The 18,115-nt window shown below is 35.7% G+C and overlaps 1 protein-coding gene across 2 annotated transcripts in view; it reads right to left on the bottom strand.

Annotated features, from left to right (window-relative positions):
- The window catches only part of USP3 (ubiquitin specific peptidase 3), an 81,827-nt gene that overhangs the window by 61,096 nt on the left and 2,616 nt on the right, over nucleotides 1-18,115 (bottom strand). Inside the window, exons 2-3 of one of the 2 annotated variants that reach the window (XM_028494905.2) lie at nucleotides 13,199-13,259; nucleotides 9,481-9,612 (exon numbers count right to left, since the gene is read on the bottom strand). In XM_028494905.2, the coding sequence (XP_028350706.1) occupies nucleotides 9,481-9,612; nucleotides 13,199-13,259 (193 nt within the window). Of the gene's footprint in view, nucleotides 1-9,480; nucleotides 9,613-12,150; nucleotides 12,259-13,198; nucleotides 13,260-18,115 lie in introns of those variants that run through there. The other variant, XM_007111004.4, reaches the window with a different exon arrangement.

Genomic DNA, 18,115 nt, shown 5'->3' with positions numbered 1-18,115 from the left:
GCCCACGTAACACACACACACACACACACACAAAAAAAAAAAAAAAAAAAAAAAATTGAAGAATGCTTTGTTGATATGGGCAAATTTGGAGTTGATTTTCAGTTTATATAATGGTCCTTTGAATTTGATGTTGATAATACTGAGTGGTTACAAGGGTTAGTGGATTTACTTAAATTAGATACAGTTTTGAGACTGATATGCTTTTGCTTCGGACTCAATTATTCTAAAACAGATGAGTCAGTCTTGTCAAAACAGATGCCAAGTATTAAAGAAAATGGGGTTTTTTGGTACTTTATTCATTTATTGGAAAATTTTTAATAGTGTTTGGAATCTACATTTTTAACTGCAATTTTTATGACTAAATACAGATCAAGCATTTCTGACAAAAAGTTAGCATCTGAATGGAGATGTGCTGTATGTGTAAAATACATACTGGATTTTGAAGGTTTCATATTAAAAATGATGCAAACTATGTCTAATATTCTATATGGATTACCATGTTGACATGATAATATTTTGGATAACTGGGTTAAATAAAATATACAGTTAAAATTAATCAAGCTGTTTGTCTTTGCTTTTTTAATGTGGCTACTAGAAAATTTTAAATTACATATGTGACGAATTATTTCTCTTGCACAGCACTGCTAGCCTAGAAAATATCTAAGATACTAGCTGTTCTACTATACTACTACCCAATATTATAAAGAGGTAATAAATATATCTTTAATGAACTATAAGAAATCAATTTTATTTTGGCTGAATTTGTTCTCACTGGCTTAAAAAATTTTAAGTTTTCACAATTGTCCTATTGCCAAGAGTCAATTTTAGATCTTCTTAACAGTCACTATGAAGGACATTTACTTCTAAGATTCTAACTTTTGTCCTGTCTGAATTCACCGCACTATACAAGCGTTATGAGACGACGATGATAAAAGGAAAGCACCTGCTTCCACAGGTCAAAACGTCCAGGGGCGCCTGGCACGTGGTAGAGGGTCAATAAATGTCAGCTTCCTTTTGCTGTGTAACCAGGGTTGCCTCACAGCACACCCGTCTCTAGCTGCCCCCATCCCCTGTTCTGATTTCTTCTTCCTCCTTGACCCAGAGGTCAAAAGAAAATAAAAAAGTAGGAAGTAAATAAGAATTTAAATGTTGTCTGGTTACCTTAGTCTTTAGCTGAGATGCTGCTTTCAAACTGGAAACTATCCCACTAATACTGATATTAAAAAGTCCCAAGGCAATAAGAAGGATTTAAAGTAAACAAGTTCTAAAAATCTCTTCCTGGTTTACAATTGTGTTGAAGGTATTAGGTCAGTATTATGCTTACCTCTAACACCTGAAAAAAAATAAAATTTGCCACTATTCTTAGTTTTCCCTTCAAGGAGATTATACCAGAATAAGTACAAAAAAGTGCATAACTTGTAGGCTGTGTTTCAAAGCTTCTAGATTGCTCCTCTGAAACTTGGAATGCATTTCCCATTTTGAAATAAATATTGTTATAAAATATGGTTAAATGTTGCAAGGTGAAAATACACCTGGTTCCCAAAACTAACTGAAATAATATAAAAAGTTCTACTCCTCTTTTTCTTCTTTCTACTGAGAAATTGGAGCTGAGGTCCAGGTTTTGGCATCTTTTCATATAAATAGGACTTCACATGTCTAGCAAACAAAAGTCAGGAACTACCTATATTACACAACCAACTTTTAGGCTATTATATTAACACTTAAGCAAGTTTAAATTTAGTGATTTTAGGTGATTCTTCAAGTAAAGATGAGTTCTACCTCTAACAGACTACTTGTCAGACAAGGAAAACGTTTACTTCTGTATTTACTAAAAAGAAAGAACTGTTTAAGGAAATTTAAGTAAACTGAACACTAAAGACAAAAAGAAATACTTAGAAGTCATATCAGGCAACATATTAGAGATGTTAGATAAGGAAATAAGATATAAAAAGGCAAGGAAGGAGAAGGTACTGGTATCTTTCTCTACTTCTAACACCTTGAGACAAAGTATACTATCATCTTAGCTATGTAAAAATTAGTCTCAAACCAAATTCCTTGAACCAAATATGATGCTAAAGTAGTTTTAAAGTACTTCAAGCCAATAGTTAATAAGCTGATTAAATGTAGAGTAGGGTATTATATATATACTGCTGTTCAGAGCAGAAGATACACAATTAATTTTACTACCTTGCACTGAAAGAACATGTAGCAGGTAGCAGGTAAATTTTCATAAAAAATACCAATTATTTATACTACTATTATAATTGGGTAAAAAACTGATAATATCACAGCTCAAGTTATTTCAAATTCTGCTTATTCTAATAAATAGCAAAACTGTACAATTTCTTCATTACATTGATTCCTTATGTGTACATTTTTAAGATTGTGATTTTTTTCTAATTTCTAGCATCTAATCATGCCTAATCCTCTCTAAATATTTTTCTCTCTATAATCTCCCCCAAACCCATCTTTTTCCTCCTCCATCTCAACTAATATTTTATTCTAAACCTTGGTTATTTCCTTTAGTATGATATCCCCCTCCGCCCCCCCCAAATACAGTGACTTTCAAATGCATATATATCTGTAGCCAAATTAAGCTATAGTATTTGATGGTCCCTGCAATGTCGACCTTACCTAAATTTTCTTCTCTCTCATCTTTCCCTCCCAATCTTCCCTTTCACTTCAGTGTTACCTGCTTTATGTTTAAATTTAAGCTTTCATTCCATACACCACCAACTCCCTTACCCTCCCTCAGTATTTTCCATGTAGCACCATTCACTTGTTTAACAGCAAAAAATATTCCGTACTTGGTCATCCCTATCTGTACTTTTTCCCCATTCTCCAAAAACTAAAACATGCAGCATGGCTCAATCATTTTCTCGTCCTAAAATTTAATGTGGGTTTACCTCCTTTTAAAAATTCTAATTTTAGAAACACTTGTTTCCTTCCTATTTCCAGCCTGCGCCTCATGCCCTCTCTAATTATAAAAGGAAAAACACCAGTCCACTAAGACGAAATCTTCAAATTATTTTCAATGGCTCCTAATCATATAAAAAATAAGCCACAAAACTGAGCATCCATCACCCCCAACACATTTACATGTTTGTACTAATTATATATGCAAGTAAATCTAAATTAATATGCATATAGTATAAAAAAGAAAAATTTTAGAAGAATGAGCTAGAGATGAAATAAACTTTTTAAATGTCTTCATACCATTATTAAACTAGTATCTCAAAGTACAATATATACATAGGGTGAGGTTTGACATTAATGATAATGGATATAAATTCATACTTCACACAGTCTCAAACTTTTTGTCCAATTTATCAGATCTGATTAGTTTGTGTTTTTATTAGATAGCCGATATTTTTACTTTGTAATGTATTTGATAAGCTCAGAGTAGGAGTGTATGTCAGCTTACCTTTTCCTTGTTCACCAGTATTTGTCTTACTATTGTTACTGTTATTACCTTGGAGGATTTTTTCTCATAAAATATCTTTTAAAATGTGTATCCATTTGAAGAGGGTTGATTCTTGGTAAAATTAAATAAATCCACGTAACTAGGCAGACAAAAACTGTTAACATACTGCACAATGCTAAAAGTGAACAAGGGTGAGGACGCCACACATGAAGCTGATTCAGGACACTCCGTGTGTGGTTCATGACACATAACCACCTAGTCTACAGACCACTGGCACTAGGTATTTTAAATATTTGCCAATGATTTTTTTTTGCCAGATAAAAAGTTTTAATAAAATTTCTGCTATTTTCCTCCCACACCTTCAAGTGCATTATTTTAGAGACCACTGCACTAAAGACTAGGTTCCTAACATACAGCTGGTTCTCAATGAATATTTATGTACTGAATAAAAGCAACATATCCGCTATTTTGATTTTTTTGGATGTTGAGCACATTATGTTCGAGGACCATCATGTTCATCAGACCCTGTCTCCAGGAAAACTTTTGAAGGTAAAAATTTGAGGGGGAAAGGAACTGTTTACAATGTCAGGTTTTCTTCACAAAGGATCCATATCTTTGCTTTGTATCTTTCTGTAATACTTATTCCTAGATTTAGTTTATAATTTTTGTCATTATGTTGAATGTTTGTTTTTTTGTTTGGTCATTTCCATTTTTAACTAATGACTGCTAATGAAGAGAAAGCTATTAGTTTTTGCATATTTATTATGTATCACCATCTCAAAATTATTAATTCTACTTGTTTTCTACTACAGTCACCCTGAGTCTTCTCAGCATTATATAATTTGAAAGCAGAAATAATTTGTTCTTTTCTAATATTTATACCAACAATTTATTCTGTCTTATTTCAATGGCTAGAACTGCCAAAGCAATGTTTAATAATAGTGACGATGATATAAATGATGATAGGAAGTATTTGTCTTGTTTCTGATGTTAATGGAAATAGCTTTAGTATTTCATCAATTTGCATATGATGTTTGCTTTCTTTGGTGGGGACTATCATATTTTAATAGTTTCCTTTTATTTCAATGTTATTAGTTTCTTAAAAATCAGAAATGGCTTATTTATAAATGTATTTTTGCTTCTAATGATACAATAATCTGGGATTCCCTTTAAAATGAATATGTTTGGCAGACTAGTGAAATTAACTCAGTAATTATATAATTTTTCTTTTCATTTTACTCGGTTAGATTTGCTTTAAGTTATACTTATTTACAACTATTTTAGTTAGTGAAATTGACTTATTTTCTTTTTGGAGTTTCTATCAGATTTTTGTCTAAAGGTTTTTAAAGTTTCATAATATTAATATACTCAATGTTAAATTTTAAGTGTGAGGCTACACTGTCTGATATAGTAGCTACCAGTACATGTGGCAATTTAAACATAATCATTAAAATAAAATAAAACATTCAATTCCTCAGTCCCACTAGCCACTTTTAATTGCTCAACTGCTACCATATTACATGGCGCAGATGTCACACTCAAAAGAAAGAAAATCTCTCTCTCTTTCTCAGCTTTAAAATTCTAAAGCTTTTTCCATTCCTGTTGTAAGTGCTATTGAAGCTACCCAAGTCATAAGTCTCCACATCATATTCTTGAAGCAATAAGAAAATATTCCCAGACCAAATCATTCTTCACCCACGTGAAACAAGAAGCAATCATCATACAAATGAACCTGATTTTTTTATGCAACAGTAAAGGAACAAGTCCTTTAATCTACTGGCTATAAGGCAATCTTTATACAGTAAGTCATGTATAATACTAATACCAAAGAAACAAAATCAAAAAACTTTAATGCAAAAAGTACCCCTCAAGAAAGGGCAATGGCAAATCGATCATTAAGTTTTAAATTCCTTTTCACTCCCTTGTATAATAGATAACATCATAATATGACACCTAGAGTAAACTTTGACCTCCAGTTTTATTATAAATGACAGATATAGTTACAGAAAACAAAAAACAAAACAAAACAAAAAAAGCTGATATTCCAGTGACTTCATTTATTTCAAACCAACAAAAGTTAAATCCAAAGAACTGTTTTAGAAAACAAGCTTATTTTAAAATTCTCTTTTATTCAATTCTAATGCACGGCCATCAACTAAGCCAATTTTGGAAAATTAGAATACTTGCAGAGAAAACTCATTTCCTTTGTTAAAAGCAGACAAGTACCAGCTTATTAAGAAAGAGTCTTTTGTTTTCAGACCACGTGCTAAAAAGTTTCTTTTTAATAAAACTTCAAAATACTGTTTTTAAATAAACAAAATTCTTCCTGTTCTCTAATCTTTACAACACTGAAAATTTGTGCCCAAAAAGTTTATAAGGATAGTCAACAAAAAATCTTCCCCTTTTTAATTTTTAATCACAACTGCCTTTGAAAATGATTCAGCATCCATTTAAACCCACAAATAAAACCTTTATTTTTATTAGTTTTAATTAAAACTGCTATTTATTATAGGTGTTTAAAATCTAAAATACAAGTCTTTTTTCTAGACAAATGAATTGACTCACATTTCATAATATTTCTTTGTTTGAAGGAGTGCTTTAAAACATTACCCTGCCAGGAAGGAAAAATTCTAGTAATTTAGTTTTAATACTCCTTTCATACTTTTGAATTCTCAGAAATTCAGCTATTGTTGATAAGTTGACAAGACTATGTCAGATGTCAAAAATTATCTGTTCAGTATTTTAAATCTATTAACTCCAAATGTCTATCTACATAAGATGTCAAATAAAAGTTCCTAATTTTAATCTTTGTTTCTTCTCAATCAATTTTAATCTTTTTTTTGATACAATACTGTATACTACATACAATTCCATTTGTATTAACTGGGGGAGGGAATTTGGGGTAGGAGGAAAGGAAATATTACTGAACACACACACAATAATCTGAACACTTGCCCTTGTGTGAAAATCTTAAGATTTTCATTTTTATTAAAATCTTCATTTGTCTCCTAAAGGAGTGGGTTTGTGTCAAACCAAAATGATTCTCTCCCTCTTTTGAAATAATGACCCGTTTTATGTTCTGCTTGGTTAATATGTGCTTCTCCTGGACGCCCAGTTTATATCAGAAGCGAAAGGACCTGCTCTACAAGGGTGTCCCTCTCGGGAGGTAAATGGAATAGCTCACATATGCTGTGATTTGAGTCTTCTTCAGGAAAAGGGTTCTGCAGCTCTTCAGTCCTTCCGAAAGGATCAGGAGGGCACAATAGTATAGATTTGGTACAACCTTCCCCATTTTGGGGAAACAGTTAACAAAATTCAGTCTTTCAAACATCTACTGCCTACTCGGCACCACACACTGAGTACTGTGGACGATACAAAGATCTGACATATGGTTCCTGCAGTCCCCAAGGACATTTACAAATAACTAACATGCAGCAGGAAATTATAAGTATCCCAAGGACTGAGTTTAGGGGAGATTACATCCAGCTACCGTTGGAGCTAGTTGGGGGAGGGGGGAGTGCTCAATGATGACCTCATAAAGGATATGCAAAGACAGGACCAGGCAGAGACTCTTGGAAAAGGGAAAATAAGGATAGAAAAACTGTAAGCCTCAGAGCATGTTTCAACTTCTTCAGAGGACAGAGCACATGGAAAAGGAGCCTTAACATTAGCTACAGTCAAAATATTTTGACTACAAGCATAATAATTAATAATCAAATAGGTTAAACCTAATACACCTCTAAAGTAAACCAATTAGTCTAACCACAAGAAATTTACACACAAGGAAAATTTACAAACTGAAGTGAAGTTAATAAGGTGCACTGGAAAATAACACACACACACACACACACACACACACACACACACTGCATACAGAAGAAGAAATCCTTTTTTGTTTCTTAATCATAGTGAGGTGTGGGGAAAATGGTAATTTAAACTACAGCTTCATCAGCTTACTACAACACAGTTTCCTTTTAGGCTGTCAGTGTAATGCTACAGGATGATTCCCTGGCATTTTGTTCTAAACCCACAAATGACACGGTTATGTGACCAGCTGCAGCTCCCTTCCTGCATTTCAGCAGCTCTCAGAGTCCACACACTTGCGGCTCTGTATAACTTCACACAAAAGACTGGCAACCGTCCAAGAAACCCCTGCCATGGTGTATATTCCCCCAAGGTCCAAGATCTGCCATTTAATTCCAATTCAGCCGTGCAATGACTTGTACTTTAGCATACTATACCAATATAAAGCACATTAAATTCCAGTCCTAGTTAATAAAGGTATTCCTCTAAAATGCAATATACAAAGACATTAAAGTATACAGTCTATATTTTTAAAGAGACCTACGAATATAATTCCACTCCATTAAGAAAATTCCAAGATAATTCTTTAAATTTCCTCAAAGAGTTACTATTTCCTCATAATCTTACCAACAGCAAGAAAACCCACTGCACACAGAGATTTAATTCTATTTCCAAATTTCCCCACTAAATATTTCATGCACATTGCTAACTAAAAATCAAGAATAATGAACGTTTTCAACATCTGGTGCATACAGGTTGACATGACCTGCAATGATGACTGTGGGACAGATGCCTCAAGAATGATCTTAATTCCTGCTGTTGAAAGAGAAATACTTACAACCTTACAGAAACACATGGTTCTGTCAATTAGATAGCTGTGTCATTCTAGTATATAAATGTCCTGAGGGAAAGGCGGGGAAACTCATGAAAACACTTTACCAGCTTGGCTAATGCTTAACTTTTGTAGGAAGGAGTGTTTTATGAGAGCAAATAATAATAAACTGAGCGCTGGGCTCAGAAAATCTTCCCAAGGTTTTCACCTTTACTGATGTCTTCATGTACCTCTAGCTTGTCTCTCTTCCATGTCCGGACATCTTCCACACAAAGGATCACTGAAATACTAGTGATCTACAGGACTAAACCTTACAATGTTTTATTCAATAGCCACAGTGTAATAATGTTAAACATGTAAAAATGTAAACTTGGTAAGCCACTGACCTTTTTTTCTTCCTTTTGATGGGACACCTTTCTACAATACAACAAGCAGCTAAGGATAATGTAGAAAGGATTAGCACACAACTTCAGCAGAAAGTGTGAATCAAAAGCAGTATTTGGACTTTAAATCCCCATCCCTGCCCAGTACTGCCTTCATGTAACATTTGAGGGCTATATGGCAAAAACAAAAACAAAAGGACTCCTTTAAATGGCTTTTTTTTTCCTTTCAATGTCAAAAACCTTTCGAATTCAGTAAAATGATTAAAACTGTAAAGAATTATTCATAATTTACTAGTCAAGGAAAGAAATTTGCTTCACGCCGAAGTTAAAACTGTAAAATACACTGACTCTTTGAGCATACCGAATGGATATGGATTGTTAGACATCACTTGTAACCTGAATAACCTGTTCAAAGTAGTCAGAAAAATTCTTACTTTATTGTCATTTATATGAAACAGACATGTATAGTATATTACAAAGAGAGAACAGGGCCTCCAATATCCTTTTAAAGGATGTGACACTTAAAAAAAAATTAGCCTGAAAGGCTACACACAAAATTCTTGATGTTTATCTACAGAGTAGAAGAGGAGAGTGGAACTGTGTTGGGACAGGGGAGACTGTCAAAATAATTTTTTAAACAAAGAAGTTAAAAATTTAAGATTATATAACAAAACGTTAACTGGACAGTAGGAATGTGGGTTTTTATCATATTATTCTTCAATTAAAAACAAAACAAGAAAAAGAAAAGGAATTATAATGAACAACAACAAATAATTTTCATTTCCCTGAACCTTAGTGGGATGGGAAAGAAGAGGAGAGCTAGAGGTTGAAAGGGCAATGCAAATTTACATCTGAATGAATAAGGACAAGCATTCCTGATAGCCCCAGTCCTCTGTGAATTCCAACAGGACTAAAAGCCAGTAATGGAGTCCCCACTGGCTTAGAGACTGGGGGGAGGGGAAAGAGCGAGGAAGATGAGAAAACGCCTGCGCACACATAGTAAAGGAATATCATTTTCAGATAATATTAATACTTACCAGTATGTACTGTAGCTACTGCAATCCATACACACTGTGTGCTGAGCTTTTTCTTGCTTTTCTGATTTCTTATGGTTGGTTAAGGGTATTTGTGCATCTTCATAATGTTTTTTTGCATGGCCATTCACATACCTTACAAAAATCAAATGAAAATACATTTTAATCTAAATATTGCTTTGGAAGTTAAAGTAGCAGGAGATGATAATAAAATTAGATGGTTATCAAATCAGAATAAGAAAGAATTCCTTCTAATAAAGAGCATTCAATCCTGTAAGAGCATTCATCACTTAGTGATTTATTAAGCTGAGTACTTAAAATATGCTCCTTTTTTGCAATCAAATACAGTCAACTTATTATTATATACGAGACTAGGACCAGGCAAGGAAAGGCGTTATCTATGCAAATCAGTTTCAATACCATTGATATTATCACTTATCAACTCCTTTGCTGATACTTTTGCTACAGCCTTTTTCTTTTTTTAAGTTTTCTTAGGCTGCTAACTCCCAACTCAGCTATTATCCAAGACAAGCTTTGCAAACTAAATTACTCAATCACTGCCCACAGGGCGGTAGGCTCTGCTTAGGTTGCTGCTTAATATAAAACATGAGAGTCAGATATGGAAACAGGATAATCTCCCATCTCTTTCTCATCAATATGGCTTCAGATCTTTCATTTGAATGCCATTTGAATCACTCCACTAATATGGAAATCAGTTTGTTTAAAAGAAATCCAAACAAAACAGAAATTATCTTAAGCTTATATAAACTGTTATTTCTTACTACATAGGCAAAGATAATCAAAGGTTGACTACAGTCAGAAAAATTTTCTAACACTTTCCAACTCACTTTCCAACTCAAATTTACTAAATCATTTTATCACAAAAAGCAAAATGAAACTGAAATAAGGGTTCATCTACACCTTCACCTAAATACTGTACAATGCCATAACTGACCACTACTTGAAGACCCTCATAAAACAAAAACTTCCCAGTTCCTAGAAAGCTGCCAATTTATAGACGGTAAGGCCTAATTGTAAACTCAGAACAGTCAAAACAAATGTCGGTTAAATAGTGCCAAAGTAAACCTGCTCAGAGAGTTACGGTGACATTTTTGTCATGATATGCCTTAATTGTACAAGGAGCAACACTTACCTTGGGGAAAGTAGGATAGTTTGTGGTAAGTAAGGAGGATCAACTCCAAGCCTGGCCACTCTACCCCAGGAAACCTGGAAGCATCAGAGGCACTACTAACCTCAACTCAGAGTTTGATCACGTTTCCCCCCTTTTTTTCACTGTAATAAACATAACTAAGACTTGTGTGTAGGGTCTTCTGTTCACAAAAGTGGACTAAAATGAATTTTTAATTCCATTGTATATATGGCTGAGTTAAAATAAAAATAATGATTAAGAGTATAAACTCAAAAATTAGACAGCCTGGGTTTTAGCAGGCATCATCACATGCTGGCCTGGTGAGCTTGGGTGAGTTACTTAACCTCTCTACTTCTGTTTTCTCATCTATAAAACAGAGATAACAGTACTTATACCTCATGGATTGTTAGGTGATTAAATAATCCATGGCTCAGAATGCATGAATGAATGAATAGTACATATAGTTCCTTTAGCCACCATACTGTAGCCTCCAAATGTACTAGATATTTCCATGGTTTACTGTAATAAATGTCAGTGATAAAGTAAGAAGTGTATTACTGCTAACATTAAGATTAGCAATGTTCAGGGCTTCCCTGGTGGTGCAGTGGTTGCACGTCCGCCTGCCGATGCAGGGGAACCGGGTTCGTGCCCCGGTCCGGGAGGATCCCACATGCCGCGGAGCGGCTGGGTCCGTGAGCCATGGCCGCTGGGCCTGCGCGTCCGGAGCCTGTGCTCCGCAACGGGAGAGGCCACAGCAGAGGGAGGCCCGCATACCACAAAAAAAAAAAAAAAAAAAAAAAAAAAAAGATTAGCAATGTTTTGGCTAATATTCAAATACATGTCAGAAGTTAACAGTCATGTATAAACTACCACATAAAAATAAATATTTCCCTCATCTAGTTTTAGATTTTAACCAATTTGGTCTAAAAAGGAAACGTGTCAATATACATGTAACAGATTTTTTAACAACCATCACAAAAAATTGAAAAAATAACTTAAAAGGGACGGTGTCATGAAGACCAATACAATATATAACTCAAATATACTACTGATAAAGTACATTTCCTAGTTTGAAAGAATATTCAGTTTAAGACTCCCCTAAAGACAAGTGGTCTAAATTACTAAAAAAATCGTCATTCTTCGCAATCAACACCCAGGATTACATGGCAAAAGAAAATTAGCCAATCAGCTATGTAAAATGAAGATCCAAATGCAGGTTACTCTCATTATCTGTGTAATCTACTTAATTATATTTCTCTGAAACCATGCCAGATTTCCAAATTTAAGATTGCTTACCATTGGAAACATACTACCTACAGAGCCTAGAAAATTTTCAATTTATTTTTCCAATACCTACTTAGAGAACTGTTTGTTGCTTGCTGTTAAGAACACTCATGTCTTCACTTTTTGAGAGTATGTCAGGTCTTTTTGTTGACATATGACCTTCCAGATTTAGGCTGTAAAGCACTATGAGACAACTGGAGGATAGAACTATATAAATTTTATTGCATTATAATTCTCACCTCTCAAAATCTAGGAGAGGAATCTGTCTCTTCAAGTGCAGAATTTAAGTGCTTCTACTTTTCTTCTTTTTTTAAAAAAATGTTATCTGTACAAAGTATTTTCAGGTTCCCCAAATCCTAGAGATTTCAAAACCACAATAACCACAATTAAGATATGCAGTTAACATTTTCCAAAAGTACTCTTAAGTGTACATGGAAAAATAGACTCAATTCCAGGACTGAAAATGTGAAAAATCAAGTTAACTGAACAAAGATGCTCTCTTCATGCAATGAGGGTTTACGAATAACGATGGGGAAACCATCCAAATAAATACAATATAGATTTCAGCCTGTGTGACTCGGTATGATTTCCCACCTCCTTGCTGCTAAGCTACTAACTTCTGAAGTAAATTCAAAGCAGATTTTCTAAGCTAAAAGAGCCATAGAAATAAATGTGCTACTACCAGACACACAAAGTTTGATATTTATTCGAGTTTGTGCTAGAAGAAAGAGTTACTAAAGTATTTAAGTAACATCATTTTGAAGCCAAGAACTGGGAGGAAATGCTCAGGCTTGAACTGGGTTTGGGAGTTCCTAGAAAGCAAAAATGTCTTAACGGAACAATGATATATTTGGTACATCTTAGCATAAATAATGAACTCCACAGTGAGACCATTTTCGAGGGAATTCCTTTATCTGTTTTGTTTTCAGAAGAATGATGTGATATCTGGGATTTGATTAAAAAGTCAGTAAAGGTAGGGAAGGGTAGGTAACAGGTGAAACAAAATTGGCCACATGTCAATAAAATATTACTAGTAGATTGTCTTGATCATCAAATTAATTCTTCTGAGTATCAATATAAAGGGGTTTTCCCCCCTAGATTTTCCTCAGTTCCATCACTGAACAAAGGGATTCTATTAGGAGAGGGAAGCCCTACAGAGAATTACGTACACGCTATAACTAAACAACGGTGCTAAATAAATCCAAATCAATAAAACTTTGACATAAAGCTTAAAGGTAAACTGAAAAAAGCAAGTTGGGTTAGTGAAGTAATAAGCATGTCACCTACCTTCCACAGTGGACACTTGAACAAGTCAAACAGACCCAGGGGCTTTTGTTGGACCGGCACACTAATAAAAAGAAAAATACACAATATGCCAATTGTATCACGTTATTTCCCAGTTTCTCCCCTAATCTGTAATACCACATCCTGTGATTAGGTTATAAATTCCATGGCTGCTTAGGTGTACTGAAATCACAAATCCTTGCTTTGTGAGTGCATTTACACAAAAGCATTTTTAAGGGAATTCCCTGGCGGTCCAGTGGTTAAGACTCCACGTTCCCAATGCAGGGGGCACAGGGTTCCATCCCTGGCTGGGGAACTAAGATCCCGCATGCCTCATGGCGCAACCAAAAAATAAATTAAAAGACAAAACATTTTAAAAAAAAGATTTTAAAAAAACCATTTTTAAGTCTAATTTTTTAATCACGTCTTTACCATACAGATCATATACTACTATAAATGACAACTCTTTCAGTTTATTTAGTGAGAGGCATAACCTAAGGATACAATTCGGAAGACTAAGCCCAGTTCTTCCCAAATTAATGTCTCAAATACATTAAATATAATTCTAAATATGATAACTGCATGTAATTCTTGCTGAGGGTATAATCAGGACATTAATTACTTTAGTTTGAGTATTATAGGGACACGGCAGGCAAAAAGGGGTATGAAAACTTTTTAAATACTGATTACAATTTTGCTTGCTGTTTACTCAATTTTAAGCCCAATAAACATAACAATGATTTTAAAAGGGAAGGGATATAAAAATCACCTGGAACAAGATTTTTCAAAACACATATGTTCTACTCAGGCAGAGACATCTACATTGGGGTGGGTACAGAAGGACAAAAGAACATGTCTGTTTTGAGAAAAGCAACTTCCCAGGTGATTCCCTAATACAACCACTTGAGAACCACTAGTCAGCCTCCTAGGGAGGAGGGGCCACCTAGGGGCACCACAGCACATCCACACACTCAAGATTATAATAAATCCACTGCCTGGCACACAGTATATGCTCAATGAACAGTTGTTGAAACAAAGTTTAAATTTCTTAGTTTAAGATACCAAGCTATTCCAAGATCTGATCCCTACTATATTATATTGGTCCTGTCTAATCATACATCACAATCGGCCTTTCTCATTGTTAAGAAAAATTAGCCAAAACTGGAAATAAAGTGAATCAAGAACTATAAGCCCTTTCAGTGTATAATAAAACACATTATACCATGATTATCCCAAAGATATTTAATTATAATACCATTGTTTGACCTGCTGTTTACTATTGATTAGGACCCAAATTCTATGAAGTTACAGGTGAACTTGTAGATTTTTATTTGGTAGAGATAATATCTGTCTGGCAGACTCCAAGGGCTATGGTTTTACTACCCTGCAGGACATTAATGGGTTTTATATCTAGCCTAGCAATTTACTTCAACATTCATTCTTCAGTGTCTGCATTCACTCAATTCCTCAAATGCTCCTGGAATCAGCTTTACCATCCTGCTGGTTCCCTTATTAATGAGTTAAATAAATCTTTGACATACATTCATTCTACATTTGGGAGGGCAGGAGATGGCAAGGAAGAAGAGGAGAGTACAGTGATATACTGCCCAAGGGCCTCTGCCTTTCTGCTCAGCACAGGGCTCTAACTATTTTTGAATGAGAAAACTTTCAGTAGTAAAAATCCTCTTCCAGTTAGCCAAGGGCCTTACCTTTCCTTAGTGCATTACATTAACTGCTAGGGCCATCCTGAAGGCATTTTAGTTTTTTACTCAGTTGGGTCCAATTTTGTTATATGTGCATGTAAGTCACATGACAAAGGCTAATAAGAAGAACGCCAGGGCTTCCCCGGTGGCGCAGTGGCTGAGAATCCGCCTGCCGATGCAGGGGACACGGGTCCGTGCCCCGGTCCGGGAGGATCCCACATGCCGCGGAGCGGCTGGGCCCGTGAGCCGTGGCCGCTGAGCCTGCGCGTCCGGAGCCTGCGCTCCGCAACGGGAGAGGCCACAACAGTGAGAGGCCCGCGTACCGCAAAAAAAAAAAAAAAAAAAAAAAAAAAACCTAACAGCAATTATTTTAGGCAAGTACATGAGAAGACTATTGTGAAGGGAGACTGTTGGCTTTTTATTTGTACACCCCTGTGGTATTTGATTTGTATTAACAAAAATATGACATTTTTATAGTTTGAATAGAAAGTCCTATAAAGTATATTTTTAAAGGGAAAAATAAATTAGAATACAGTTTACTTGAAACAGATATTCCTGGTCTGCAATATAACTTGAAGGATTAAAAAACTACAAATATTACATAGTTTTATTCCTCCAGCAAATCTTTTTCTTTTAGTAAATACTAAGAAACACTGTACTCAATCTGGAAGAAGTTTAATATTATCCTGAAATAAGTAATTATGTTATAATAGTAAGTTTAGGCCCAAGTTTTTAGTCATTTACAGGTTTTTGGTTTTTGTGTAATTATGGGAAGATATTTTCCCCCCTCCTTTGAATGAGGAAAAAAAAAAAATCTAGAACAAAATCACTGTTAACTTTGGTGTGTCTCCTACCAAGTGTTCATTTTTCCCCCGATGGCTGTAAAGTGTGTGTATGGACAAAAAGTACATACAATTTTGTGATCTAATTTTTCCACTATCAGTATATGAAATGCATTTCTTCATGTTACTGAATTAGAACAGTGTACTCTAAATCTAGTCTTATAAAATCTCAATTACCTCATAACATTTTATCAGTTTTTAAATTTCTTAATTTCAAATTTTCAAAAAGATACCCTACGCCTAAGGCTTAGGGGAAGGGGAAGAAATGGGGAATAACTGCCTAATAGGTACAGGGTTTATTTTGGGGTGATGAAATGTCTTGGAACAAGATAGAGGTGGTAGTTGTAGATGTACTAAATGCACTGAATTGAATTGTTCACTTTAAAATGGTTAATTTTGGGAATTCCCTGGCAGTCCAGCGGTTGGGACTCGGGGCTTTCACTGCCAAGAGCCCAGGTTCGATCCCTGGTTGGGGAACTAAGATCCCACAAGCCGCATGGCATGGCCATAAATAAATAAATAAGTAAATAGTATTATGTTATGTGAATTATACCTTGATTAAATAAATAAGTGCTTAAGACAGGGATGAGGAGAAGGAATAAAAGGAAATAAAATAGTATTGACTTTCAAAAACATCGGAAAGAAGTGACTGTGCCTTTTACTAAATCTCAAAAAAGACCTCACTTTCTAAGTTAGAAATCAAATTTCTTTTGTCATGAATATTTACAATAAGAAAGTTAAGACTTAATGTGTGATAAGACAGTTGGTCTTGGCTATTTAAATGACAGTACTCTCTGAGGGCTTAATAGTTTCACACCAGAAGAACATCTGAAGGCTAGGAAACTACACAGAAAAGGGTATTATGGGGCATTCTGAAGCCATTTATTACACTGCTTTGGGGAATATTCACTCTGTGTATATACACCTTATCCAAATTATAAAACCTTTAAAGTACCCAAGACAATTAGAAAATAGAAGAATACTGACTTTAAATTAAACTCTCAATTATTGCAACAAATAGAACAGGTCATAGCATGAGTAAAAGAATACCTGCAATAATCTTAAATTCATTTATTTTAATCACCTTAAGGGGACAAACTTTATTATAAAAGGTAGTCTCAATTTATGGACAGATGGGTTTCAAGTTTATCTGTAGGATGAACACATTTCCCATGGAAACTGCATTAGAGGTTTGCAGGCTATTTTAAAAAACTCTACAAGAACCATAACAAAACTGAAATATTATACTGTGTGTGCGCGCGTGCGTGCGTGTGTGTGTGTGTGTATAAAACAAAACCATAAACAGTCAATAAAAAATGTTTTTAAGCTATAAATATACTATCTATTCAGCAGAACATAAAAATATTAAACTGAAGGGTTCTTATTTTTTAAATCTTAAATGCCGGTACTTGAGAGAAAGAGGTTAATAAGGTTGGAAACTTGTAGAAGTTCAAAAAGATAAGTCTGAAAACTTATAAGGGCTCTTTTTATTATGCCCAATTACACTTCAAGGTGACGTCCTGGCAGGGAAACCATGCAGTATATTTCTCACACTGTTACATGTGGCCGCAGCAGGGTAAATGGATGTCATAAACTGAAGTCTGGTCCTCTTTCACTCAGATTATGCAATTTCCTCAAAGTTACTCTCCTCCAGCAATCTGTCCCGTACGCTTAGATTCTTCCAACCCCGAGCTCGGGTTTCCTCTCTCAGCTCCTGGGCATCTCAGCCTGGGGGGCTGGTACTATCCAGCTCCCTTCACTCTCCTCCTGCTGCTATACCCTCAGAACTCTCCCCTGGCCCTGTCCTCACCCTCAGCCACGAGCTCTGCAAGTTGGCAGCAGCACCCCTTTGCGGGGAGTGGAGAATGTCGATCCTCTCCTAAGCTAGGGCCATTTCCCACAAGGTAGAAGCTCTGACACAGGTTGGGCAGGGGAGACAGGTGAAGGAGGCCCAGCCTCTAAAACATGCTCGCATTCATGGCTTCTTCCTAAGGCCCCCAAAAGCCTTAACCCTCCTGGAAACTAGGAAGGGACAGCTGATGGAGCACAAAGGCAGAGGGAAAGCATCCAAGTGATCTACAAACCAAAGTGGTTTTACTCCCTGCTACTCCTATGCAGGGAAGAACAGTCTGCTCCTTTACCAAGAGACAAGAAGGGCAGAAAACTAGGGAGTTCTAGGGGACTTCCCTGGTGGCACAGTGGTTAAGAATCTACCTGCCTGGGCTTCCCTGGTGGCGCAGTGGTTGCGCGTCCGCCTGCCGATGCAGGGGAACCGGGTTCGCGCCCCGGTCTGGGAGGATCCCGCATGCCGCGGAGCGGCTGGGCCCGCGAGCCGTGGCCGCTGAGCCTGCGCGTCCGGAGCCTGTGCTCCGCAA

Source organism: Physeter macrocephalus, chromosome 11, assembly GCF_002837175.3.
Source record: "Physeter macrocephalus isolate SW-GA chromosome 11, ASM283717v5, whole genome shotgun sequence".
In the NCBI taxonomy this organism is placed as follows: domain Eukaryota; kingdom Metazoa; phylum Chordata; class Mammalia; order Artiodactyla; family Physeteridae; genus Physeter; species Physeter macrocephalus.
The sequence above is the reverse complement of the archived record's forward strand: the minus strand, read 5'-3'. Positions and strand labels throughout refer to the sequence as shown.